Below are 27,588 nucleotides of genomic sequence, written 5' to 3'. Positions count from 1 at the left end.
AAGTGCAAATGTGAAGGTTGATGAGAACTGTGGAAAAGAAATCAAAGCATGCAGATATGATGATGATCATAATGTTGTTTTAACACAAATTTAGAATAAAGAATGGAAGCAAAATGATCCGGTAAAGGCAGTTAACCTAAATATTGCTTTTGTCGATGAAGAGGTGCATGAAATTGAAAATCAGAATAACCAGAAGACTCTGAGGTATGTAAGATTGAATCTCTCTGAAAATTAGATCATTGGTGATAAAAATAAAGGCGTGATGACTAGAAGAAGGCTAGTTGCTGAAGAGGTATGCTTGATTTCTAAAATTGAACCTAAAGATGTTTTTGAGGCTTGCAAAGATGAAAATTGGATGAAGGCTATGGAAGAAGAATTGAATCAGATTGAAAAGAATAACCCATGGGAACTTGTGCCTAGACCTAAAGACAAGAATGTGAGTAGTAATAAATGGGTATTTAGGAACAAATTGAATGAAGATGGTGAAGTTATCATAAATAAAGCAAGATTGGTATGCAAAGGATATTCACAAAAGGAAGGGATTGATTATGAGGAGACTTTTGCTCTGGTAGCTAGACTTGAAGTTGTTAGGCTATTGCATGCATATGCTACTTATAAGGATTTTAAAGTATATCGGATGGATGTTAAGTCAACCTTTTTGAATGGTAATCTTGAGGAAGAAGTCTACATTCAGCAACTAGATGGATTTTCATTGTCAAATGATGGAGACATGGTATGCAAACTGAAGAAAGCTCTTTATGGACTGAAAGAAAGCCCCTAGAGCCTGGTATGCTAGATTGGATAAGTATTTGCTGAAATTAGGATTTAATAAAGGTATTGTTGATAGTAATCTATATTTCAAGATTGAGAATGATAATATTTTGATTGTTGAAGTTTTTGTTGATGACATTATCTTTGGAGGAGATGATGACTTGAGTATGAAGTTTGTTGGTGATATGTAGAAAGAATTTGAGATGTCTACGATATGGGAGATGAAATTTTTTTTCGGTTTGCAGATTTCACAGACTGGAAAAGGTATTTTTATATCTCAAGCTAAATATGTGAAAGAATTACTAAAGAAATTTGGATTAGAAGATTCTAAACCAGTTGGAACTCCTATGGTGACTAGCTACAAATTGTCTAAGAATGATTAATCTTTGAAAGCTAATTAGACCTTGTACAAATCTATGGTTGGTGGACTACTATACCTGACTTAGACTAGACCTGATATTATGCATGCTGTGTGCATGGCTACTAGATATCAAGCTGATCTGAAAGAGAGTCATGTCACTGTTGTAAAGAGGATATTCAAATACTTGAAAGGAACTGTGGATTATGGTTTGTGGTATCCAAGGAACGATGATTTTATGTTATGTGCTTACATCAATGCTGATTGGGCTGGTGATGTTGATGACCGAAAGAGTACCTTCGATGGTGCATTCTTTTTGGGTAAGATTGGTTTCATGGGCAAGTAAGAAACAAGATGTAGTTTCCTTATCTACTGTTGAAGCTGAATAGTAGCTAGTAACTGCACTTACGTAGTTTGGATGAAACAAATGTTGAAGGATATTAGAGCTATCTATGATGAGCCTACTGTTATACATTGTGATAATTCTAGTGCTATTAATATATCAAAGAGCCTGGTGCAACATTCAAAGACTAAGCATGTATCAATCAAGTATCATTTCTTGAGAGAAAAAGTCAGTGAAGAGTAAGTGAAGCTAGATTATGTGTCTACAAAGGAACAAATTGCTGATATTTTCACCAAGCCTTTGCCTGTAGATACATTTGTCTATTGGAGAGATAAATTAGGGGTATCCACCCCTTCTGATCGGAACTAGATGCATTGAGTTGCATCAATCCGGTGGACTTCACAGTCTTATCTTCTTGTCCGTATTGATGAATTTATGTTGCTCCTCTGATGGAGTAGTTTGTTTGCGGTTTAGTTGAGCTGGTTGTAATCTTGATTTGTTTATCTAAGGGGGAGATTTTGGTTTTCTATTTTGAGAATCTTTGTCATTGATGGCAAAGGGGGAGAGAAGCATGTGAAAAACTATTTTATCTGCTTGATCTTAGGGGGAGCTTGTTGGAGATGCTTTCTTTCTTTGCATTGATTGTTTTTCACATCCATATGTTTCCATCAATGCCAAAGGGGGAGATTGTTGGACATTGTTGCTGCTAGGATATGTTGTTGTCATTGATGTCAACATATTCCTATGATTTATTGCTCCGGTGGTTGCAAATTGGTTTATTAGGATCATGGTTCAATATATGGAGTATCTCTAGTATCACTATATCTTTTTGTATTGGTTTTGGTGATCTGGGAGCTTAATTGATCATATCATATGTTTCGGTTTACAATTTGGTTCTTCTGATCAATGCTTTGCAGAGTTTGGTATTTCCTCCGGTATATTCCGGTGTGATCAGATCTTGAGTTGAGATTTTGGGAGATTGCTTGGGATGATCTTGTGTTATTTAATTTCAGATGGTTCGTGATTTGGTGCTCCGCAAGATATCTTTCCTTGTGATTTTTATTTCATCAATCGGTCACATGAAATATTATCCACAAGTATTCAAAACATCATAGAGCAACAATAGATGTAACATGTAAAGCATTACATTAGTCAGCCACAAAACTCATAAGCCATGAGAGATAACGTGTTGCGGTTTAAAACAAGATTCAACTAGGCCCAAACACATCTCAATGAAAACTCTCAATGTGGCATGGGAACAAAGAAACAATACTAAACTATTTTACGATACTAAAAGGAGATGAATATCACTATGTGGATCAAGATACATACACTTTTACCCTTTAAAAAAATTATTAATACATCCTTTTCAATATATGATTGATATACGTAGACGTAAGTACATAACCATTTGTATAGGTGAAGAAAGAGCATACTAGTTCAACTGTATCACTTTGACACTATGAAGGTTGAACTTGTGGTACACCAAATCATCTAGAACTTGAATAGAACATATTATAGACATCCACAATCATATCCTCAAAATTGCATGGTCATGTCAAGAAGTACAATAGAATGCAGAGCATTCTGGCTTGACCTATGAGGCCCTTTACTCTGCCATAGCATAGTTTGGTACACTGTCAACTCTAACTTTCTTTTCAAAAGAGGCTGTGGCATGAAAATTTGAATATAACATCTCTATAACTCAAGAAAATTAACTTTTGAATCACAAGATAATAGCTTGCTATACAGGTCTACCAGAATATAGTGTTTGCCTTAGAAGATATATTGTTAATGCCTTAGATATTTTTTTGTAACATGTCACTATATGCTGTATATCTACTGCAAATCAGTTCAAACATTTGTATTAACCATCACATCTTACTCAAGACATCCGAATTGATTATCTTCGATATAGATCTCATAAAAACATTGAATTATCAAGGATACACAATATGGATATGAACTTCATTAGATAAGGTACAATTGTGTATAGTAAATATTTACTCCTTGTCCTCCAGATCACTACAATGTTGAATCTTTGTCTTCCATATCTTCACAAGGTTGAATTACAACATAAAGATAACATGCAAATACCATATTTGCAGTAAAATCCCTCTTAGTCATGTCACATGTTTGCAGTAAAATCCCTCTTAGTCATGTCATAGGTTACCTACACTAATCTCCCTTAGTCATACAAATTTGTATCTTTGGTTAGCATATGAGTGTAACATGGGTTGACATCAATGATGACACATTTCTCTATTTCTGCAACACATTGTAGCAAGGATTAATAATTACAATGTGCCACCATGGAACCATGACGACTCAAAAATACTGAGAACACTTGCATCACGAGGTAATTATAGGGAACTATCACTTACAACAACATAGGCTATTACCATACGCAAATCCCAAGGTCTAACACTGTTAAAAACAACAATTGATATTGGAAAAATAGAAAGACAAGGACTAACATTTATAGCTATATCCAAAGTCAAATCCTTAAATGACCTTTGGATTTGGCTGACATTCTCCTTTAAGTGATACTCTAAAATGCAAAATAATCCATACACAATTATAAGAAAAAAAGAGGAAGCTCAATTATAATAACTGTTGGTCTAAAAAATTAAGGCATGCAACTCTCAATCCAATACCCCTCACACTTTTTTGAATTATTCATGATGCACAAATTTCACTTTTCCAATTTATTGTTTAGTAGAAACTTACAACAAGGCACAACAAAGTCATCTACAAGGAGGCGATATCAAGAACGATAAATACATATTAATGGGCAACATCAACTACACTATACTCCTCATTTGAATCATTTTTAACTTTGAATAATTTGTTACTACAAAAACTTCAATTATGTACAATACACAAATTTAACTCTCTTGAACTTTCATTTTCCACTTCCCCCTCCAAAACGCACAAGTATGCACTCATAACATTGCTTTCATGGTGAATTTTAGGGCTTAACATCCTTCTAAATTTTCTTCTTAAATCTTACAACTAATGTATAGCTTAAAGTTTAAAATATGAAATCAAGACTTAAAAATCTTTTGAACTTTTCTTTTTACAATTATTCATTTTATCTATTTATTTATATTGTACATTTCACCAACTAGAGACACATGTATGAATTCAACATTATTTTCTCTTTATAAATATGATTTTGGTGATTATATTCTATAGGTTTTGAAGAGAGATGGCGTTTACTATAGAACCTTAACGTAGAAGGTAACCAAAATTTTCTTTTAATTTGACTCTTTTAATAATTATTCAAATTATTGCTTTAATTTGTAATACCCTGATTCAATTATTGGTTTGTGCAAAATGCTATCTAATGCAAATGACTAGAATGAAGATTTACAAGCCTTTTTAAAGTCTAGTATACTATGTCAAGAATTAATAGTTTTGGCCCTCCCTAACGACTCATATCATTACGGGTGGTTAATTATGTTTGATGTATATAATTTTTCATACAACATACTTAAAATTCAAATTAATCTCTAGATTTGTTGGTGTAATATGGGTGTCAAAGATAATAGAAAGGAATTAATCAATTTTATCCCACTTTTTTGGCCTTATTGTTACACAAAGATGGTGTTATCTTGTACACATATTTCAAAGTTCACAAGGGCACCAATCACTCTCATTGTTGATGACAATATTCTTAAAAATGTCACGAAAGGGTTGCTCATCAATAGACATATTTTGGGCTATAGTGAAGCATTTGCTCAACATCTTGAAACGAAAAGGCCAAACAATTTTGGAGGACAAGAGAAAGGATGACTAAGTTTGCATATTGTTGAAGTTGATATCACAAAATTTTGTATGCTTTTTGACTTACAATAGTTATAAAAGCCATATCTCATCAAGCAACAACAAATATATCTAGTATAATCCAATTCTTAAATTAATCATTTTCATACATTGTAAAAATATTATATATTAAAAAAATATTTTATACAACTTAGCATTCTAAATTAATTTATATTTATTCATATATATATTTTTTTGTAATTTTAAAATTAATTCATTTATGTTATAAATAATTATTACTTTTTGTATCCTATATTTTAGGATCAGTAACCATTCCACTTCCTTAGTTAAACAAAGTTGTTTTATTTTCTTCCAATTTTACATTTCCTAAATAATAAATAACTCTAATAGCTTTTATTCTATTTTCCCATTCATGTTTGAAAAAATCTCTGTTACAGTTTTGAATAGAGTATCTCCTGTAAGCCGTACTTTCTCTTGATAGCTGTGAAGAGTAATCAGAGTTAACGTTTTTATAAGAGGAGCCTCTAGAATGAACTCGCAAGCAGGATAAATCTTCTATTCTCATGGTTTACAATGCATGCTAATTCTCATGGTTTACTGTGCATGCTAATTCTCATGGTGTTTCCTGGTTGGTTTAGTTGTATGATGATGCGGATGCAGGATTTTGTTATCCATTGTGTTGGACTCTTAAGAAAAAGCAAATGGAAATGGAAATAAAAATAATGGAGACCAAGAAAAATTGCCCACGGTAGATCGAAGGCTGTGAGAGGGATTGGCAGATGTTTCGATATACTTAGGGGTAGTATGATGGGCCATTTGAAGAAATTGAGATTCCAATACATGCACTAGCTAAACAAAGTAAGTGTTCAAGTTTCAAAGGGTGTGGTCATGGCCATGACAAACGGTAATAATGAATATGAGAATGTGGGTTTGGTGAAGCACAATCAGCAAAATGCACATGCAAACATGGCTTGTTGTACAGCTTCTTCAACTTCCAGCAATAGCTCAACCAAGAAGCCAATGCCTCAGGTGCGTATGCCACTTGGAAGTCAAGTTAAAGGATAAGCAGATGCCGAGGGTAACACGATTACATGTATGAAGAATATTCAAGTGAAAATAGGGGTTCCTGTAGAAATGTTTTAGTAGTTTTTAAACTTCTGTTTTCACATTTGTTAACCTAATTTGGGGTTTAAGGGGTTGCCTAATTCTAAAAGAGGGAATAATCTTCCATTTTTAAAGCATGGATGCTTTTGGAAGATGCCCTTTCAACGTGGTATGGTTTCTTACTTTAGTAAATCAATATTTTAACATTCTACATACATCTTTTATATTCGATCTGTTCATTTCTGTGTGGACTCATGCTGCTTTAGTATCGAGTCTCTATGTTATGACCTGTGAGATATAGAAACATCATTACACTTTTCACCCTGGATGCAACCCAGTCCCATAATAATGTTTTCTGTTTGTATTACTTTGCCTCCGAAACAGTCTGATGACTCACACCTGAAACTACATATAGAACTCTAAAAATAGCTTCTTAGTGCCTTTTAATACTCAACATGGACAACTCAAAACAACAGAGGATTGGAGTAAGGAGATTACATTCAATTCAAAACAAAAAGAATGCATAGCAACACTGATTTAATCCTTTATTCTGCTCAATGCTAGAGGCCACGATTTTGATCAATTTGTTCCTGGTATGGCGAGTTTATAAAGCTGCTGTTTGTGGGAGTCTTTCAAGCACAAAGACCTCCCACTCATAGTGCCATGAATATCTAAAACCTCTACCATTCTTGTAGAGTATAAGACCATTTTCTGCGCACCTTTCCTAGCAAACAGAGTCATCTTTCAAGTCAAAATACAGAGACAGAAAAAAAAAAACTCCAGCCAAAACACTCTTAACACATTTTATTTTAAAGTTTGCTCCCCTAAAACTGAGATTTGTTCCCAACTACTTCCAAAGTGTCCTCCAAAAATAGCCAACAAACTTGGTGTCCCTGTCAAAAACAATACTTGTAGGAAGTCTATGCAATCTTACTACTTTTTTGAAAAACAAGTTGCAAGTGTTAGCTGCATCACTTATTTTAGTAAATGCTTAAAATGTGCCATCTTGGAGAATCTATCAACAAAAACAAATATGGAGTCATCACCTTTTTGAGTCTTTAATAGCCCAATACAAAGTCCATATTGATTGTATCCCATGGCCTATATTCTGTTTTTTTGTTCATGCTCTGTATTTTCTGTGTTCTTTGCCTGCAAAGTTGTCTTTTTTTTCTTCTTTCAGCAGATCAATACTGCTACAGCTGTAAATTTCACATGGTATTAGAGCGCAGGTCATCGGTTCGAGTCCTTCAAGCCCTAGACCCTTCGTCCGCGTAAGCCTGGCTTATTGACGTGGTACATGGTGGGTACGAATCCTACATGGTACGTGGTTGTATCGGGCTCTATCATGTGGGGGGGTGTTGGCGTAGCGACTATATCCACGATGAGATCCCTCTCCACCACTAAGGCTGATAAGATTTTGTGTTTTGGCTTCTTCTCTTAGCATGTTGGCATATCTCACATCTTTCAACATAGCTCTTCACATCAGCTTGCAATCCTGGCCAAAAATGGTATGCACTCAATTGAGCAAGTGTCTCATTTTGTCCAAAATATCCTGCCAAACTGTCACTATGCTTCTCCTTCAGCAAGTTCTCTCTCATGAAACATTTAGGAATACATAGCTTGCTGCCCTTAAACAGTAGTCCTTCTTGAAGCATGTAGTCCATCCATGGACTCCTATCTTTGCTTATAGGATCTTCACATGTTGCATAAGCCTCCCTTAAGTCTTAATCCTCCTTGTACATGTCTTTCAAGGCATCAAATATTAAGATATTCACTTGAGATTCCCTCATAATCAGATTTCTCTTACTTGATGCATCTTCAACTTTGTTTGATTGTCCATTTGTATGTTTGAATAAAAAGGTAAAATTTTGCAAAAATTCAATCCATTTTACATGTCTTTGATTCATTTTAGCTTGACTATTAATAAACTGTAAGGCATGGTTATCAATGTACAATACAAATTCTTTAGGCATCAAATAAGGCCTCCACTTCTTCAAAGCTTGGACAATGGCATAAAATTCTCTGTCATATGAGGAATACTTCTTTTTGACATCATTAATTTTTTCACTGAAGAAAGCAACTGGCTTACCTTCTTGACGTAAAAAACACCTATAGCAAACCCACTAGCATCACATTTCACTTGAATTTTTTTACTAAAATTAGGTAAGGCTACTAGGCTAGTATAGGTTGTTTTGTAATTTTTTTTTTGAAGTAATTGAAAGCTTCTTTCAGCTGCTTCAGTCAATTGGAATAGCTGTTTATTTCCCTTAATTGTTTCCACAATTGGAGAACAAATTCTACTAAAATTTCTTATAAAGATTCTATAGAAGCTAGCTAAACCATGAAAACTTCTTACCTCAAAAACATTCTTTGAAGTAGGCCACTCTATTATGGCTTTGGCCTTTTCTTTATCCATCTTCAAACCTTCTCGTGATATAACAAACCTCAAGTAGATCAACACTGTTTTCATGAAAGTACACTTTTTAAGATTGACTAGCAATTTGCCTTTTTTTAATTTATTCAAAACTATTACGAGATGTCTAAGGTGCTCCTCCATTGAATGACTATAAACTAGAACATTATCTAAGTAGACAATAACAAGTTTACCTCATCTAAGTAGACAATAACAAGTTTACTTGTGGATTCCTTAAGTACTTCATTCACGAGCCTCATGAAGGTGGTTGAGGCATTGTCAATCCAAATGGCATTACCAGCCATTCATTAAAGCCCATCTTTTGTCTTAAATGCTGATTTCCATTCATCACCCTCTTTAATCCTTATTTGATGATATCCACCTTTAAATCTATCTTAGAAAAATAGTTTGCACCACTTAGACAATCCATCAAATCGTCAATTCGAGGCAAAGGAAATGTATACCTGATTGTGATTTTGTTGATGCCTCTTGAATCTGTACACATTCTCCAATTTCCATCCTTCTTTGGACTCAACACTGTTGGAACAACACAAGGACTCGAACCCTTTCCTACGAGCCCTTTATTCAACAAATCTTATATCTGATTCTTGATTTCTTCATTTTCCTTTGGAGTCATTCTATAAGCTGCCTTGTTTGGTAAATTGGCCTCTAGAATGAGATCTATTTGATGGTTGATGCTTTTGATTGGAGGTAGTTCATTAGGTAAGTCATCCACAACAATATCAATAAACTCACTCAGCAAATCTTGAATTTCTATAGGCTGATCGGTCAACCTTGTGCTAGTAATGACCATTCTTGGCTTGCCAATTAATGCAAAGCTTACCTACTCATTTATGATTTGATGTAAGAGTTCTTTTCCACTAACCATTAGCACTTTAGGACTGACCTCCTTAGTTGCATTCTCATCTTTCAAAGGTATGAGTGTGTGTTTCTTTCCATCTTTTTCAAAAGTGCAAGTATTACTCCTCTCATCATGAATTGCCCTTCTGTCAAATTGCCTAGGCTTGCCTAAGAGAACATGACGATGTCCATTGGCATAACGTCACATATTACCTCATTTTTGTAGTTCCCTATTTGAACCTACACTTCGCATTGTTCATTTACAAGACTTGATGCCCCTTTTGCAACCAAGACACCTTATAAGGAGTTGGATGTGTTGTCTTCTTTAGGCCTAGTTTATCAACCATTTCAATAGATACAAGGTTGACATTATTTCCACTATCAATAATAACCTTACAACATTTACCCTTAGTCTTGCAAGTGGTTCTATACAATATCTTTCTTTGAACAGGCTCTTGAATCTATTGTTAGGTTTTAGCAAGACACTTTTCATGAGAAATGACTCCCCAACATGCTGATGTGTCTTTTGTACACGACCAAACACAAAATAAAATACCTAAAGGTACCTTATCCTCTCTTGAATAAAGCTTCCCCGAATGCTGAAGATCTCGCAGAAGGATCAATCGGAGTAGCTCCAAGGTTCTTGTATGTAGGGTCTCTACTTGTGGATAAGCTCTTGCGGCATGATGTGATTTTGCTGGAATCACAAGGGGACTTACATTCGATGACCTGAGCGTCTGATTTGCTTTGGATATCACAAGAACATGGGTCTTTATTGATCCTTGATTTTTAAAAAAGGGAAAAGGATAAGGGTTGGAGAAGGATCTAATTCTAACACTAAGAATGTAGGAGCAATGGATGACCTTTGATGAAACTTTAACTAAGTCTTGCTTTGACATGCTAGGATCATCTCCACAAGGTTAGTGCAATCTTCTAAGGAAAACTTTATGATGTTCAGATCACTGCTACAAGCATAGACACCGTCAGGTTGATGCATATCAATGAAGAAGCGATAATTGAAGTTAAGCTTAAGTTGAATGATTCCAGTTGACTATGCAAGGCAAGTTTGCAATCAACAAACCGCTAGTAGTATGGATATACAAATTTCACCATTGATCATACAAATTTCTTCCATTCATCTAATAACATTAAATTAAATTTGAGAAGTATAGAGACCATGTGTTGACGTGTATTTTGTACACAATCAAACACAGAATAAAATACCCAAGGGTACCTTATCCTCTCTTGAATAAAGCCTCTGATTGCTGAAGATGTCGCAAAAAAGGATCAATTAGGATGACTCCAAGGTTCTTTGATGTAGGGTCTCTACGTGTGGATAAACACCAGTGGTCGTTGTGAATGCTGTTTCATCAAGGGGCCTTATGTTTCCGAATTGTAGGAACAGAATTTCCTAAAACTAACAAGTTCTCAAAAAGATCAAAAGGTAGGGTTTGCAAGAGATGAATTCTAATCTAATCCTAAGAATGATTCAATGTAAGCTAGACTTGGTAAGATTCTACCAATTTCAGTATTGCCAAGGAATAACAACTCTACTGAAATTGATGCGATCTTCTAAGGTGACTAATGATTTTTTTCAATTCATCAAGAATCATAGACACTACCATGAAGGTACATATCAATGGTTCAATAATGATTGAAGGTTTAAGCAATCCAAATATCTCCAGTTGACCACACAAGGCGTCCTTACAATTAGCAAGAAGCTAGTGGTTTGGAACGTGAACCTCACCAAAGATCAAGCTCAACTCTTAGTCCTTCAAATTTAAATACTACTTCAACCAAGAATGATTCAAGAAAGTAAGCAACCATGAAAGTAGCCACAAGAATTACAATAAAACACCATAACTTCAATATTTTATTGATCTCAAAGCCAAAATAGACAACAATTGCTTGAAATTCTCTCTTCATTGCTCAATCTTGCTACAAAATAACTTCTAACTATCTGACTCTAATATCTATTTCTCCTCTTAATCTCTCATTACAAAATGAAAATGAGTGAGGGTATATATAGCATCCTCAATTACAATGAACGACCCAGATCAAAAGAAGATCAACGGCTGAGATTCTGACACCTAAACCCTAATTAGGGTTTATTACAAAAAGTTCCCCTTTTATTGAACAATATTAAATGCATAGCCAAATATTTAATTGGCACAAAAATCTAGGAAACATAGACCAATGATAATTAAGGTGCCACATCATCTATAACAACCTCTCTTCTAGAACCTTGTTCCCTTTCCAATGCTCTTTCTTAGCATATGCAATGAATCTGGACACAATTCCTTCAATCTCAGCAATAGGAATCTCGGGAAGATTTCTCATTCGTTCCTCCAAGTGGATAACTTGATCGAAGGCCTTGAGGAGCCGCATCCCATCCAAGTTTGAGTTCTTTGATTTTCTCAATCAGGAGCATAGTAGCGAACATTTGATCCCTTTGCTCATCTGTGATAATATTCTCATCTTTGCAAAAGATGACCTTGACCTTCTCTTCCAACTCTTGAAGATTCACATCTGTCTCATCTTCAATCCTTCTGCCAAGAATAGAACATAACACCCCAAACACCTTGTCCTGAATTGGATGGATGACCTCCTCAACTTGATTGCATTTGGTGCTGATGTCTTCGAAAAGAACTTCCTTTATCTGGAGTAAAGTTGACCACTGGAGTAAATTATGAACTCCTCCATCCATTATCTTTTCTTGTGCTAGGATCTTCCTTGGTGTTTGCCTGATTACTTGTAGAACAGGAATGATAACATCTCTAGTGTGGGCAAAGGCGGCCACTGTTATCATTAGGTTGTGAATGATCTCAAGGACCTGGATAGCTCGATGGGTGGTCTGCATCATTCTTGTTGCGAATTCAATGGCTACGGTATGGGATTTGTCAATCCAAGAGCTCATAAGCTGAACCAAGCTCTTAACTCTTTTTGCCTCGCCAACTGATTCAAGGGGAAGTGCTTGCACGGGAGACACTGCTGGATCCTGACGTCCCAAAGGTTGATTGAGAGGGCTAAAGTAGCCTCTCCAAGCACCGACCTCTCGCTCAAGCTTTCTATTCTTATCCATTTCTTCTTTAAGCTTGTCTTTAAGTGCCTCAAATGAATCGGTTGCCTCATCCAGTGTCTGCTCAGCGGTGAGTGGACCAAGTTCAAATGTTTCTACATCATACTCCTCTGCAAGGATTTCGCCTTCATATTTGTCCACTGCTGGTGTAGCTATCTGCAACTTCCTGGACCCTGTCTCATCTCTGATCATCTTGGACATCTTGGTGGCCTTCCTCTTCTCTGTTACTCCCTGAGAATTTCCTACAAGGCTCTCTAAGTCAATCACATTATCTTCATCCTCGATCACAATCACCCTTGTTAGCCTCTCCTTCAACCAATCTGGAATGGCGGATCTTGTCTCTCTAACTTGTATCTCTTTAGGCAATGGTTCTTCTTCTCGGAGAGGAGATGTCACTTCATCATCATTCTTGTCTTCATGTAGCTCATTGACTTAATGAACGTTGAGATGCCTGTCCTTCTTCGTGTTTATCATTCTGTACCATCGATTCCATAGACTCCTCGACTTCAGGTACCCTCTTCTCTTGTCCTACATCCTGACTCGTCCTTTTTTCATGTCGAGAAGATGTGCCAGATGAGCGATCTCGATTGGCCTCTTGCTTCTTCTTGGAGGGTTCCCTTTTCTCAGGTCTTTCTTTCCTCTTTGCGCCTCTAGGATGAGGATTGCCCTCACTTGCGCTTCTAGGATGAGGATTGCCTTCACTTGCACTTCTAGGATGAGGATTGCCTTCACTTACGCTTTCTCCTCCTTCTCCTGGCTTTTCCTCCAACGTAAAAGTTATTGGTACGTTCTGATCTCTCAACTTTTGATGTTGTATATCTACCCATTTGCGAGTATATGACAAAACTGGAGCCATCAAAGCTTTTAAGTCCAAAGTCTTAGGCTCGTTCCAATCTATCCTCACTGCTTTGTCTTCTCGGTCATAAGATGATTGGAGATGTCTGCCACTGTCTTGAGCTTGATCGGCCACTCTGTAAACTTTGCATTTCCTGATGAAATCTAAAGGCAATCTGGAATGCATCTTTCTTTTTACTTCTAGATCACTTGAGAGATTCATCCAAAAGTCTTCTACCTGACATTCATGCCTGTACTTTCTACCAACTGTCTCTTCTATATACCCATAAGGATCAAAATTCTCCCTCAAAGCAAAGAATGAAAATGAATACAAGGCTAACTCCCTTTTTGCATCATCTAAGGCTAGAGCATTAGGACATACCTCAACTGAATTCCCTAATATGATAGGCACAGGAATTCCATTTCCATGCCTGTGTTTGAATGCCTTCGCATAAGCCGCCAACTGCCTAGTCACCTCAAGTAGCACTATCCTGTCTGTCGGATATCTTGGCAACATATAGGGAGGTGAAGGACACCCATGAACTCTAATATATGTAAACTTTTGAAATTGGATGAACCAAGCACCATACCTCTTTACAAGCTCTTGTGCATCTTGAGATAACCGATTGTGAATCCCGCCCTGCAATATCCTAGTGATGTTCATTGTGAAGGTATCATTGACTATCTTGTAGTCACTTCCCGGTGGGTGATGCAAATGAACATAAGATTCACAAACTCTGACTTCCCTGGGCCCTCTTCCGATCACTCCTCTGTGAGGTAGTCCTGCATATTCGAAACTCCTAATCAAGGCATATATGATGTACGAGCTCATGTGGAATGACTTGGTAGCCTTTAGTCTTCTCAACTGCACGTCCAAGCAATGGCTAATAATTCTAGCCCAATGAATTGTTCCTTTTCCTTGAACTATCACTTGGATGAAGTAAAACATCCACTTCTCAAAATAGAAGGCTTGAGGAGCCCCTGTAACTCGATTGAGCAAAGTTATCAAATCTCTGTACTCCTCCTGGAAGTCGATCCTATGTGGTGTGTTGGGAATCTTGCTCAGGCGAGGATGACTTTTGAGCAACCAATTCTTATTAATGATGCTCAAGCAAGTGTCTGGATCATCTTCATACATGGACCTAGCTCCTTCTAAGCTTTTGTAAATCATATCTTTATGTTCTGGAAGATGGAGAGCCTCACTTATAGCCTCTTCTGAAAGGTAAGCCAAAGTGTTCCCTTCCTTGGACACGATTGATCTTGATTGTGGGTCATAATGGCGGGCACACTCGATCATCAGCTCATGGCACTGGACTGTTGGAGGGAAACCGGCCGCCTTGATGATGCCACTTTCAATTATTCTCTTTGCGACAGGTGATGGTTTTCCAATGTAAGGGACCTCTCGAAACTTCTTCACACTGAAGTTTCCCAAGTTGGTATCTCCAATGTTGCTCCACTTTGACACGATCTTGGTCTCCAATTCTTCATTCCTCTGATCTTCCTTCATGAGAGTTGGACGGCTAGTGGATGCTCCTGCCTTTGGGGTCGCCATCTTGTCACCGACACAACATTTCATAATGAGCAATATATTTTGCAATGTAGTAATATAGATTAGAAAGGAAGATTTAAGCTTTTAATTAGGAAACTCCATGATAAATCTTTGAGTTATCATTTCCTAATTAACTATGCAATTTCAAAAAGCTTGAAGTTCAAAATTTCAAAATTTCAACATTGGGGCAAAGATGATTACGCCATACCTCCACTTTGAATTAATTCTAAAAAATGATGCAAAAATAAGGTGAATTCGCTAGGCAAAATGTAGATCAAGACTCCCTTTAGCAAAATGCGCCTCCTTTAGTCTCCACAAACATCAATTCCACCACCACTAGCCTCCAACAAAGTTCACTCCAGCTAGACCAGATTTCGCACTTCTCCCTCGCTTCTCCAAATCGCACTTGATAGAATGAATGAATGATTGATTAAAATCGCTCAACACACCCCTATTATATAGGCGCTCACCACTTCATTTTCCCATAGGCCGACTTGGTGAAAATAGGCCAAAATAAACAAAAAATTAATAAAAGAAGAAGGCCGACTTAATTAAGCAATGAAAATGATACCTCAAGCGCTCTATCTTTTAATTTTAATTTAATAATAATTAATTTCAAATGCCTCAATTAATTTTAAAAAAACGATTTTCCAAGGCTTAAAATTAATTATTAAATGCTATGCGCTTCTCATTAAATGCCAATTTAATTAAAAATTTTAAAATATTTCGAAGTTTTTTAGCGAACTTGGCATCTAGTGCGATTTGCTAAAATAAGGCAAAAAATAATGAATGTTGATAACTTCGCTCTGGTCCCTTGGAGAGGGACAGGAGCGCTCTTGTATTTTAAGCCTTGCATCTTTTGTTTCCACGTTCAAAACTCCATCCTAGGTGTCCAAAATGGCATTTTTTATAGGAGTCTCGAGTTTAATTCACTTGGCTTTTAGAAGGAACATGCCTTAGGATAGTTTCGCCCTGGTCCCTTGGTGAAGGACAGGAGCGATTTTTCACTTTTGTCCTTGATCTTTATCTTTTAAATTGCCAATTCAAGTTGGGGGGTAAGCAATGATCTCCATTGTTCATTCTATGCATGCTTAACTCGTTTCCTCAAGGCAAAATAGGCTCTCCCAAGATTTTCGCCCTGGTCCTCCAGTGAAGGACAGGAGCGATTTTTGCATTTGAGCCTAGGATTGTCAATTTTTGGAAGCAACTCCTTGTTCACCATTTTTAAAAAGGTATATCTCATCTTGCACCACCTTGCCTTGGCGTGATTCTGGAGGAAAATTTGTTGATTTTATAAGAATCGCCCTGGTCCCTTGGAGAGGGACAGGAGTGCCTTTTAGTTCATTGTACAAACTCTCGATCACATCAACCTCCAATTGCCTTCAAAGCATAAAACATCATTCCCCACTCGCTCTTGAGTCTTGAAAACAAAAAATAGCATTTCAAAATGTTAGGCAAATAGGCATATGTGGGGATTTCGCCCTGGTCCCTTGGTGAGGGACAGGAGCGCTTTAGCCAATTGTCATCGAAGTTTGTGGTCCTTGCAACTCCATTTCACCCCGAAGTACTTCAAGTATCATTCCAAACTTGTGCCTTGGCCTAGGTTCGTCCCATTTTGGAGAGAAGAGGTAGTCCTTTAGATCTTTCGCCCTGGTCCCCTGGAGAGGGACAGGAGTGATTTTGCAATTATGAACTTACCTGTGCTTTGCTAGCCTTCGAAATTATCTTCAATGGACCAATTACGCCCTCTTTCATTCATTTCGAATACGAAACTTGCCTTACCTTTTCAAGATATTTGCCTTGTTAGAAAATCGCTCTGGTTCTTTGGTGAGGTACAGGAGCGATTGTTGTCTTTTGGGTTGATTCCCTCCTTTGTGGCCCACTCAAGTTATATTCAACGGATAGAACACACTCCCCTTGGCCTCTTCAAATTGTAAAATCACTTTAATCTTGCAAGGATAATGTAAATTTGAAACTCAAGCTCCGGTCCTTCAGTGAGGGACAGGAGCGAATTTTGCCCTCTAGGCCAAATCGTTTCACTTTTCATCTCGAAAATCCTTTGCTGGGGAAGATATCATCCTGTTACAAGCTATGAACAAGAGTTCAAGTCCGAAAAAGGTCCAAAAAGGGATGTATAAAGAAAATCGCTCTGGTCCTTCAGGGAAGGACAGGGGCGAATTCTTCCTAAACCTTCAAATTTCATCATTTTTAAACCTTCAAAATCCTTAAAATCATCAAGTCACGTCCAATTAGCTCCTCTGGAGACCCTGCACAAAACAAATTAAAAAAGTCAGAGACCAAAATGCACTAAAAAAACATTTTCACCTTGGTCCCTGGGAGAGGGACAGGAGCGATTTCACTTTTCTAAGCTAAAATATCCACAATTTAGATCTTCAATCATTTCACAAGGCATAATTAGGTTATCTTTAAGGCCGGGAACTAGTTAGCAAGCCTTCGCAAACAAGAAATTGCACTTAGAATGAAATTCGCCTGGAGCCTCCAGTGAAGGACAAGAGCGATTTCTCTGTTTCAGGCATCATCTCGCCTCCAAAATTTGATCAAAACTTACCTAGGCAAGAATATACAATTCCATCTTTCAAAATGCTAACACTTAGACAAAATTTGAATTTTCCCTCCAAAAAAAAAACCTTGACTAGACCTAACCTGAGACATATCTAACTTCCTGACAGGCTCATCTTATTTCAAAAGTCGCAATCTTCGGGAGGATGCGTAATAACCTTCAAAATTTGACTGGACTCGGCTTGAAAATATCCAAAAGAAACCCCTAAGGCTTAGCCCTAGCCCAGACAACTCACTCACTCACTCAAAACCCTAAAAGCAGAGAGAAGAACAGGCAAAACGAAAGCAAAAAAAAGGGGGTCCCCATTTTAATGGGGCGATGTGTGAAATGGTCACAACACCATGCAAATTGTAGAATTGACACATAGAATTCACCATTCCTTCAATGAAGTTTACATGTCTTTTGCAACAATCTCTTGGCAACAATCTTTGCCTTCTCTTTCTACTCTACTCTAAAATGCTATCTACTATTGAGCTACTAATTATTGACTATCTCTCTTTTTGCTAACTCTTAACTATTCTCTGACTATTAACCTTTACAAATGAAGAGCCAGGGCTTTATATAGAGAGCCCTTTACAATTCAATGGCTCTGATTGACTTAGAATCAATGGCTAGGATTAAAGAATAGAAACCCTAATTAGGGTTTGTTATAACAAACTTCCTTAGCCAATGAGAAAATTACATTCCAGGAGTGAGTACAAATAGGAAGCAGGGGTAGGTACACCGAAGTTTGTGCCATCCCCGATGAGTCAGGTACATTGAATTTGGACATGTTGAGGTGGACCAATCTAACTGGAGGAAAAATGTCTGGGATGCCACCTTGTCTGACGTCTGTGTCTTGGTTGATCTCTTTTCTGTCTTTTGACGCAATGAATGATGTACCTCCTTGACTCCCATATGCTTGATGAGGCTTCCTCATTGTCAAGTTTTCTTTCTCCGGTAGCATACCTCATCTTGAAGTGTTAGTAAGGTCATTCTTCTCTGTCATCATGTGGTCTTTTGTGTGGTAGAATGGAGTTTTTTGAGGCTAGCCTGGAACTCCTCGAACACTTGTATCCTTCCAATGCTTCAAAACACCTTGAGTCCTCCTTTATGCATTTGAAACGTCCTTGTTGATGATGGACTAGAATAGGTCGTCCTTGTCCTGGCCTGATTTTCTTCCACCTGCAAAACAAACCAAAAGGTGAAAGTACACATAATAAATTCATTCTAACATAGCATTTCCTTTCATATCTTTGACAAGAAGGCATTAGAATGGAATTCGCTCAAGATCCTCTCCAAGGACAGGCCCTATAATAAAATTCACTCAGGACCCTTTGGAAAGGTCGAGCGAAATTTTGCATTTTAGGCTTAATTCACATTCCTTTAGCCTTGAACTTCTCTTGACCTTTGAATCGCTTTCTCCTGAAGACATCATTGATTTGACCCCCAAAAAGACCAAAAAAGAGGATTTCGCTTTGGACCTAGGCCAAGGGCAGGACCTATAGATAATTTCGGTTTGGACCCTTTGGAAGGGTCAGGAGCGAAATTTGCATTCTAGGACAAAATCTTCACATTTTGTGACCACAACTTGATCAAATGCATGCCTAAGGATGCCTCTAATCTCAATCAACACTAGGTTTGATGCAAAATTGGGAGCAAAATAGAGGTTTTAAGGATTTCGCTCTGGACCCTTTGGAAGGGTCAGGAGCGAAATTCTTCCTTAGGCTCAAATTCTATCATTTCCTTACTCCAAGTTACCTCCCAAGACAAGCACATGCTAGCCTTCTCTCCAACAAGGCCTAGGAATCCATATCTCAGTCTTCATCATGAACAAACTAGGTGATTTTGAGAATTTCGCTTTGGACCCTTTGGAAGGGTCAGTAGCGAAATTCAAGATTTGCTTGTTTTCCTTCACCTAGATTCATTCTTCATACCTTGTTTTCCTTTAACACTCAACTTTGGATCCCTCTCTCATGAAGGCAACACCCGTTTGACCCCTAAGAAGGCCTAAAAGGAGAAATTCGCTCCAATTCATGGCCAAGGACAGGACCTTTAGAGAATTTCGTTCTGGACCCTTTGGAAGGGCCAGGAGCGAAATTCAAGTTTTAGCTCAATTCCTTCACATTTGATGATCACAAGCTACTCAAAGGCATGCTTAAGGACATGTTCAATCTTAATTTACCCTGATCCACACTTGTCTTGACACAAAACTGGGAGAAAAAGGAGATTTTGGGAATTTCGCTCTGGACCCTTTGGAAGGTCAGAAGCGAAATTCATGTCTTGAGCTCATTTCTTCATTTTTCAACTCCAAATTACCTCAAAAGGCAAGGACATATCACTTCACTTCCATCCACGCCATAAAAACCAAGGATTTGATCTCCTCCAAGGGGAAAATAGGTGTTTTCAAGAATTTCGCTCTGGACCCTTTGGAAGGGTCAGGAGCGAAATTCAAGTTTTAGGACAAAATTCTTCACTCCTTCACGTCTGATCACTTCAAAAGGCAAAGACATGTTAATCCACTTCCAAATATGCCCAAGGAACTAAAATGTTGGTCTAAACATGGAAGAAAATGAGGTTTATGGAGAATTTTGCTCTGGACCTTTTCGAAGGGTCAGGAGCAAAATTTCCATTCTAGGTTGATTTTCACCATTTCATCACCTCAAACCTTCTTTCAAAGGCTAGAACACCTCAAGGTCACTCCAACCATGCCTTAGAAGTCCAAAACTTGGCCATGACAAGGAAGAAAATGAAGGTTATGTGAATTTCGCTCTGGACCCTTTGGAAGGGTCAGGAGCGAAATTCTTACTTGGGCTCATTTCTCACCTTTTTCCTCCCTTCCTTGGCTTGAATATAACTTCTTAGGCCTCCTTCCATCATGATCGAGTGAATTTGCTCCTCAAGTTGGCATCTAGTTCAAGATTTTGTGAAGAAATAGGGTCTTATATGAATTTCGCTTTGGACCCTTTGGAAGGGTCAAAAGCGAAATTTGCATTTTGGGTTGATTTCTGACTCCATTTCCCACATTTCTTCATTTAAACAAGTGAATTGCCTTCAATAATATCTGGGACATGGATTAGCTCATGGCTTTGGGCAATGTAGAGTGTCTTATAGAGGAATTCGCTCTGGACCGTTTGGAAGGGTCAGGAGCGAAATTCCTATTCTAGACTCAATTCACCTTGGATTTGACTTGACTTTGCCTTAGACTTGATCCTAGATCCATTTCCTTCCCTATCCTTGTAAATTTGCTCAACCATTCAATGACTTTGGTGAAATCTTAGGTCCTTTGTGAAATTTCGCTCTGGACCCTTTGGAAGGATCAGGAGCGAAATTTGATATTTTAGCCTCTCTGTTAGGATTCATATATGGAATATAACATTTAAGTATAAACTTATACTTTAAGTTATATTCCATATATATTGTCAGGATGTTTGAGAGTGGTTTTGGACCTCCAGGAGTTATAATGCAAAATCTAGTTTTTGGAGGATTCTTCACTTTTCCAGACTTAGTCAAATTTCAGGATCAGGATGACTTTCCAGACTTAGCCAAATTTGAGGACATTTGAGGATCAGGATGACATTATGTATTCAACCAAGGTTTGATTTGGCAACTTGAAGTGCGACCAGATAGTACACAAAAAACACCCTAGGAATGATCTAAATTACCCCTAATCACTCAATTGACCTGACCTCTTGAGTAGATCCACCTGACTCAAGTAGAGCCTGCTATCCTAATGAGCCCCCTGGCAATCCTTCAAATGCAAAAGGTCAATAGACAAGAACCTAAAAGACCTAAAAAGCAAACCCTAGAAAGCAGAAAGTAGGGGTCCCCATTTGCAATGGGGCGATGTGTGAATACGTCACAACACAACCTCAGGTGCATCTTCAATATAGGTGATTCTGCATTCTCTTTTTCAGCTCGAACAATATGTGCACTCCGTTGGCTTGCTGTAGGATTCTTTGGACACTCGTAATATCTATGACCATATTTATTACATTTATAACATTTGCCAAAAAACCTTTCCCTCTACCTCTTTCTTGGGTAGGGCCTTCTACCTCTAAAAATCATGACCTCTTGAGGATTATTCTCGATGATATGAGCTGCTGCCCCTTTTCTTGCAGCTGACCTCTACCACTTTGCTGTACTCTACCTTTGAAACTTTTGCCTTTACCCCTTGGATTTTGTGTGTTTTCTGTATATTTTCTCCTTTGTCTTGAGAGCATAGAAACAACTGTTCCTGGGGACAAAAGACTGATTTCATCTTGTATATGATCTCAATCCATTGAGATATTGACCCACCTTCTTAGGATCCTTTTCAATATGACCAACTCTCTAATGGTCAACCTATAAAATTCTTCTGTATAATCCTTTACTGACATTTCTTTTTGTTTAAGATTTTGCACCTTCTTAAAAAGACTAAGTTGATAATCTTTGGGCATGAATTACCTTTTACTTCAGCCACCATCCTATCCCAACTCTTTATCTTGGGCTTGCCTTTCTTTCCTCTTTCATCTTGTACTCCATACCACCAAAGGGATGCATTACCCTTAAGTCTGGTTATTGCAAACTTCACCTTCTTGTCATCATCTACGTTCTCATACTTGAAGTATTTATCCATGGCACTGATCCAAATAATCAGCTCCTCAACATTTAGGCTACCTTCAGATGTGGGTACCTCCAATTTTGGTTTGGAATTTGCTCCCAAAATTGCTCTAACAACTCTTGCTTCAGTTCTCTCTACTTCATGCTGTTCCTCTTCTTCTTGAGGTGCATCCTCTTTGTCACTAACATCTCCCATGTCAACTCCTCTTCTTCTGGGCTTGAGGGTCCCACAAATCCTCCCATTCCCCGTATACACCTAAAATCTCACCAAAACAAAAACATATCATTTTTGCTGTTTCCTCCATCTTACTGTCCGGGTTTTCGGTTTGCAGTTGCTGGTTCAAGGGTGTTGCAAGGACGAGGAAGGGAGTTTCAAAGGTGAGATTGAACATCTCTCCATTGCTTTTTGCCACATTTTGCAAAAGCTCCAAGTCTGAAATAAAATAATAGCTGCAAATTTGAAGCTACAACCAAGGTAAGCTATTTGTTTTAGTTTTTAAAATTTTTAGCTTGTTAGTAAGTGAAATGATAATTGCATGTTCTATTTAATGAAGGAGAGGAATACTCCTTTATATAGAATATTACAAGAGAATCTTTCTACAACCGAAACAACAAAAAATAGAAACAAGAAAATAAACATTTTAAAAAGAAACTAAACAACTAAGATGACCATTATAGCAATATTACAATATTACTTTAATACCCTCCCTTAATGGCCATTCTACTAACTGCCCTATAAAAGACTTGACATAATCTACATATCATTTGGCCATGAATGCACAAAGGTTGGCCCCTTCTTTGAATGCTTTGCGACATGAGCCTGCTAGTGAGACTCTCCCTGGTTGGACTTCTATTCAGCCAACCGTTTTCTGCAGAACATCTTCATATGACCAAGAAATGGAAAGCATCCCTCCAACATGATGTTGGGTAAGCCATCCCTCCTGCAATCTAGAGACATAGAAACTAAGATCAACTTCTCAAAAAACTTTGATTTTTGTTGATACAAAATTGACAAAAACTGAAACCTTCGATTTTGTCCAAACATTGTCAAAAAAAGCTATTGTAAGACAACACTACAATGTTGTGGAAAACTCGTCAAACCCTCTATGCGTTGCTGAAATCACACATGATTTTGTGAAAAAATAGACAAAAAGTGGAAAAAACAGTAAAAAACAATAAAAAACCCCGCCATGATTTTGGGGAAAACAATCATGCAAACAAAAACCTCCATGATTATTTTGGAAAAAAATAAGGAAACCTGCCATATTTTTTTTTGAAAAAAAATCAGAAAAGCCATGAATACCGTAGCTGGTTCATGCGCCAAAACAGATTTGAAAGTCCTAAGTTGAGCAAAAATAACCACGATTTTTCAAAAAACTGTGCAAAACACGAAAAAACCGCATAAATCCTTGCCGTTCCAAAACCCTAGTTGTGGCAAAAATTACAGAGGTTGCACAAAAAAATAGAGGCCATGTAAAAAAATAGAAGTACGTTTTGTCAAAATCTAGGAGACACGCAAAAACCACGTTGAAAAACCTTGCCTAGACCACGAACAAACCATGACATAAGCAAAGGCCGCAAGAAACCCTTGTCACAAGCAAACTAGATCCAATGCGAGCAAAAAAAACAGTCGCAATTTGCAAAAAAGAAAGGCACTCAATCTTTGTGCCTTGATGCACAAACTTGATGTTTTCTGCTATGCATCCAGAAGCAGAATATCCCTTCCTAAATCAATAATGCTTGGATGGGAGGACCAATCCCCTGGCTGGTTCAATAGGTTCTCTCTTATGTGAAGGGGGACCCAGTCATCAAGTGAGATACTTGGGCATACCCTTTGCTATTAATCCAAATCTAAAAGAGATGTGGGAATGGGTGAAAGGGAAAGTGGACAAGAAACTAAGGAAATGGAATAAACATTATCTTTCATTGGCAGGGAGGTACCAGGTATGCCAAAAAATACTCTCTTCATATAATATATATCACACCTCTGCTTGGTTTTTTAGTAATTATCAATTTTCCTATATCCAGAAGTTGATCAGAGAATTCTTGTAGTCAGATGGAAAGGGGAACAAAAAGAAACACGCTGTTAAATGGATTTGAGGGTTCAGGGGTTGTCACTTGAAACTAAGTGATTTTTAAATCTCTACAGGGAGAGGAGCCTTGGAAGATACTAGCGAGACATAATTTATCGAGATTTGTTCCTACGAAAGGACCATCATGGAAAGGTCTTCCTTTCAATGATTTGATCGTTGGGCAATTCTCTGTCAAGCTAGTAGGCTCGGTAGTTTTCAAATCAATCTGAAAAGCATGGGACAGTGTGAGACATCTTATCACTCATAATGGCATCATTAAGGCTGATAACAAGATTTGTGGGGAGAGATCTGTGTGGTAGAACTTGATGCACAAAGGCAAGCCTTTGGCACTCTTGCAAGGGTGCTCAACAAGAGTTGGGCCTTAAAGGGTATTCAATGGTTCTCTGATATCATTAAGGAGGGACACCTTTTGTCTTGGCAAGAAATCAGCAATAGGTTTGATGTCCCTCAGTCTCAATGGAGGACTTATCTTGTGATTAGGGAGGCTACTATCTCCCTCTCCTTGCCCAAACAGTGTGATAGCTCTAATAACAGCTTTATCCATTTCAGGTGGCCAGATGGGTCTGTTTTGCAGTGTACAAAAGCTAAAAGCATTTACAATAGCCTTACTGATAATAATGATATCTTTAGTCACTTCAACAAATGCTGGAACATGAAACAAAGTGATTCCTTTTGTTAGAAACTCAGTGAAAACCTTTGGAACAAGCCTATAGAACCAAAAAAAAAATGCTTCCTTTGGCGTCTTTTGTTGCATAAACTGCCTATTAATATGCCCAATGGTGAGCCCAATATTTGCTCTTCTTGCAGACTTCCTGAAAGCATTAACCATATCTTTTTTGGCTGCCTCTTTGCTAGAGAAATCTGGCTTACCTTTGGTCTCTCTGTCAATTCCAATATTAGTATTTGTGAGATTTTGGTTGGTTCTGTGACTAACCTCAAGAAAGATATCAATTCTTTTTGGTCTATTTTTTCCATTCAAATTCTTTGGCTTATTTGGAAATTTAGGAATGATGATGTGTTTAGTGGTAGGTGCAGGACATTGACTGAGTCTTTAAGGAAACTCATAATTTATACTGTTAATATGCAGATTACAGTGACCATGAGGATTGCAAGGAGGAAATTTGAAAGGTTTCTCCAAGACGGTACAACCAGATCTTTCAGTTGGGAGATCTCCCATGCATTTACTTGGAATAGGCAGACTGTTGAAAGAACTCCATTTGAAGTTGGTCTTGTGTGTGTGAAATTTGGGGAACCTGCAAGGGCACAAACACTTCAATAAACCATTATTTGCATGGGTTAGCTAATCAAAAAGAACAAAATGAAATCCATTGCAAGTTGGCTTATTGCCTCCTAGAAAGTGTGAGTGTGGATTGCTCTCAGATTGCTAAGCTATCCAGTGACTAGACTACACTCAAACAGAGGATTTTTAAATGCATGCAACTAGGTGAATGCAAGATTAATAACTAAATGCAAGATTGAATGCAAGATTAATTGATTAAGCGAAATGAGATAAGATTGAGTTCAAATTAGCAACTCAGATTCTTTCCATTTTTCTTGAGTTCAGTCGATTTGTTTCCTTTTTTGAATTTTTGTGCTCATAATTTCAAATTAATTCCTCTTTCTTGATTTGTTTCCTTTTTTTGAAGATTTATGGCAATTTTTATTTATTTATTAAATATGCAAAAGATATTTAATTAAATAAATGAGATATTTGATTTTAAAAAGATTTTCTATTTTGAATTTGTTCAATTAATTAAATGAGAATTTAATTAATTGTAATTGCCATGTTGCATTTTTATACCTTAGGAATTAATTAATTAGGCTCTCATGATTGATTTAAATTGATTATTTGATTTAGGACCTTGATGAATTTTATTGAATTTAAGCACATTAGTTGAGATTAGGGGCCCATGGTTTTGGATGACCATTTTTAGGGTATTACATTTGCCCCTCTTTGAATTGATGTGCGAGCAGCGCGTTGATTCAGAGAACAATTGATGTCTAGGAGATGCCCGTTCTGAACTTGATCGATCACGAACCAGATGAAGAGCGAGGTATTCAGTTTGTTTTGAAGCGATGAAACTGAACAAACTGATTGAAAGCGATACCGATCCCGAACTTGATTGAACTAGGACCGATGAAGAGCAAAGATACTGAACTTGAACTTGATGGATCAAGAAGCGGATCTTATTGATCTAGAACTTGATTGAACTAGACACAGCGAGCGAAGATAAAACCGATCTTGAACTTGATGGATCAAGACACGATGAGTGAAGATAAACTGTCCAGCTTGATTTGATGCGATGAAACTGAACACCTGCTTAGATTGAGCGTGCAATCAAATATACTCTTTAAACCCTTGATTGAGATTAAATGAATAACCAGTTTGATGAAAAGCGATGAAACTGATTAACATTAAGAGATTGATTCAGATGAAGACAATATCAACTAGATTTTATGCAACGAAACTGATATGCCCCTAGAGATTGATTTGATTCAGATGATCGAGAAATCTCAACTTGATATGAAGAGATGATGCTGAGATGCCCCTAGCGATAAGGTCTTGTTTGATGTTTGGTAAAGATTAGCTGCTCGACTTGTAATGAAGATTTTGAAAGAAATTCTCGACTTTGAGGATGTGATCACTGATGATGATGATGTCATGGGTATATGCCCCCTCGGGAGTGAAATCGAAAGATCAGCAGGTTGCGTAGTGATTTCAAGCAATTTGACAAAAAGATTAAGCGATTAATGATTTGAGCGCAAAGAATGATTCAGAGGGCCATTTGAAGATTTAGCATTGATTGATGAGAAATTGAGCGCAAATTGAAGCAAAGAATGAGCATTTGATGAAAGCGCTAAGTGGTCATAGTTGTTCGAAATTGACTAGGAAGATGATCTTGGATTTGGATTTCGATCTCGAAAATGGAATCAGGACAGTCAAATTAACCAGGGTGCAGTTTTCACGCCAATCGGAGCAAGTTGAAAATTAGGGTTTTTTAAATTTTTATTTTATGCAACTATATGAATGCAAATGATTATGATGTGGATGTATGAACCTATTATAACATGTATGCAGCTAACATCTCATGTAGGAATGATGATAACACAGGTGCTCGATCATTGTGATGAGAATGATCCAGTTGACCACTTAGCCATGAAGAGAAGGTTGATTTAAATTCAAGCTCTAGGTGAAGAAGACCAAAATCATCGTTAGTATGCTAGATTCACC

General features: G+C 37.4%; 1 protein-coding gene across 2 annotated transcripts in view; it reads left to right on the top strand.

The window, feature by feature from the left end:
• Window positions 1-5,687: 5,687 nt before the first annotated feature.
• Window positions 5,688-27,588, top strand: part of LOC131068350 (uncharacterized) — a 38,398-nt gene continuing 16,497 nt past the window's right edge. Inside the window, exons 1-2 of one of the 2 annotated variants that reach the window (XM_058003536.2) lie at window positions 5,688-6,290; window positions 25,444-25,836. In XM_058003536.2, coding sequence (XP_057859519.2) covers window positions 6,150-6,290; window positions 25,444-25,635 — 333 coding nt within the window. In that variant the 5' untranslated portion in view covers window positions 5,688-6,149 and the 3' untranslated portion in view covers window positions 25,636-25,836. Of the gene's footprint in view, window positions 6,291-25,443; window positions 25,837-27,588 lie in introns of those variants that run through there. The other variant, XR_009111995.2, reaches the window with a different exon arrangement.

This window comes from Cryptomeria japonica, chromosome 11 (genome assembly GCF_030272615.1).
Source record: "Cryptomeria japonica chromosome 11, Sugi_1.0, whole genome shotgun sequence".
NCBI classification, from domain to species: Eukaryota; Viridiplantae; Streptophyta; class Pinopsida; order Cupressales; family Cupressaceae; genus Cryptomeria; species Cryptomeria japonica.
The sequence above is the reverse complement of the archived record's forward strand: the minus strand, read 5'-3'. Positions and strand labels throughout refer to the sequence as shown.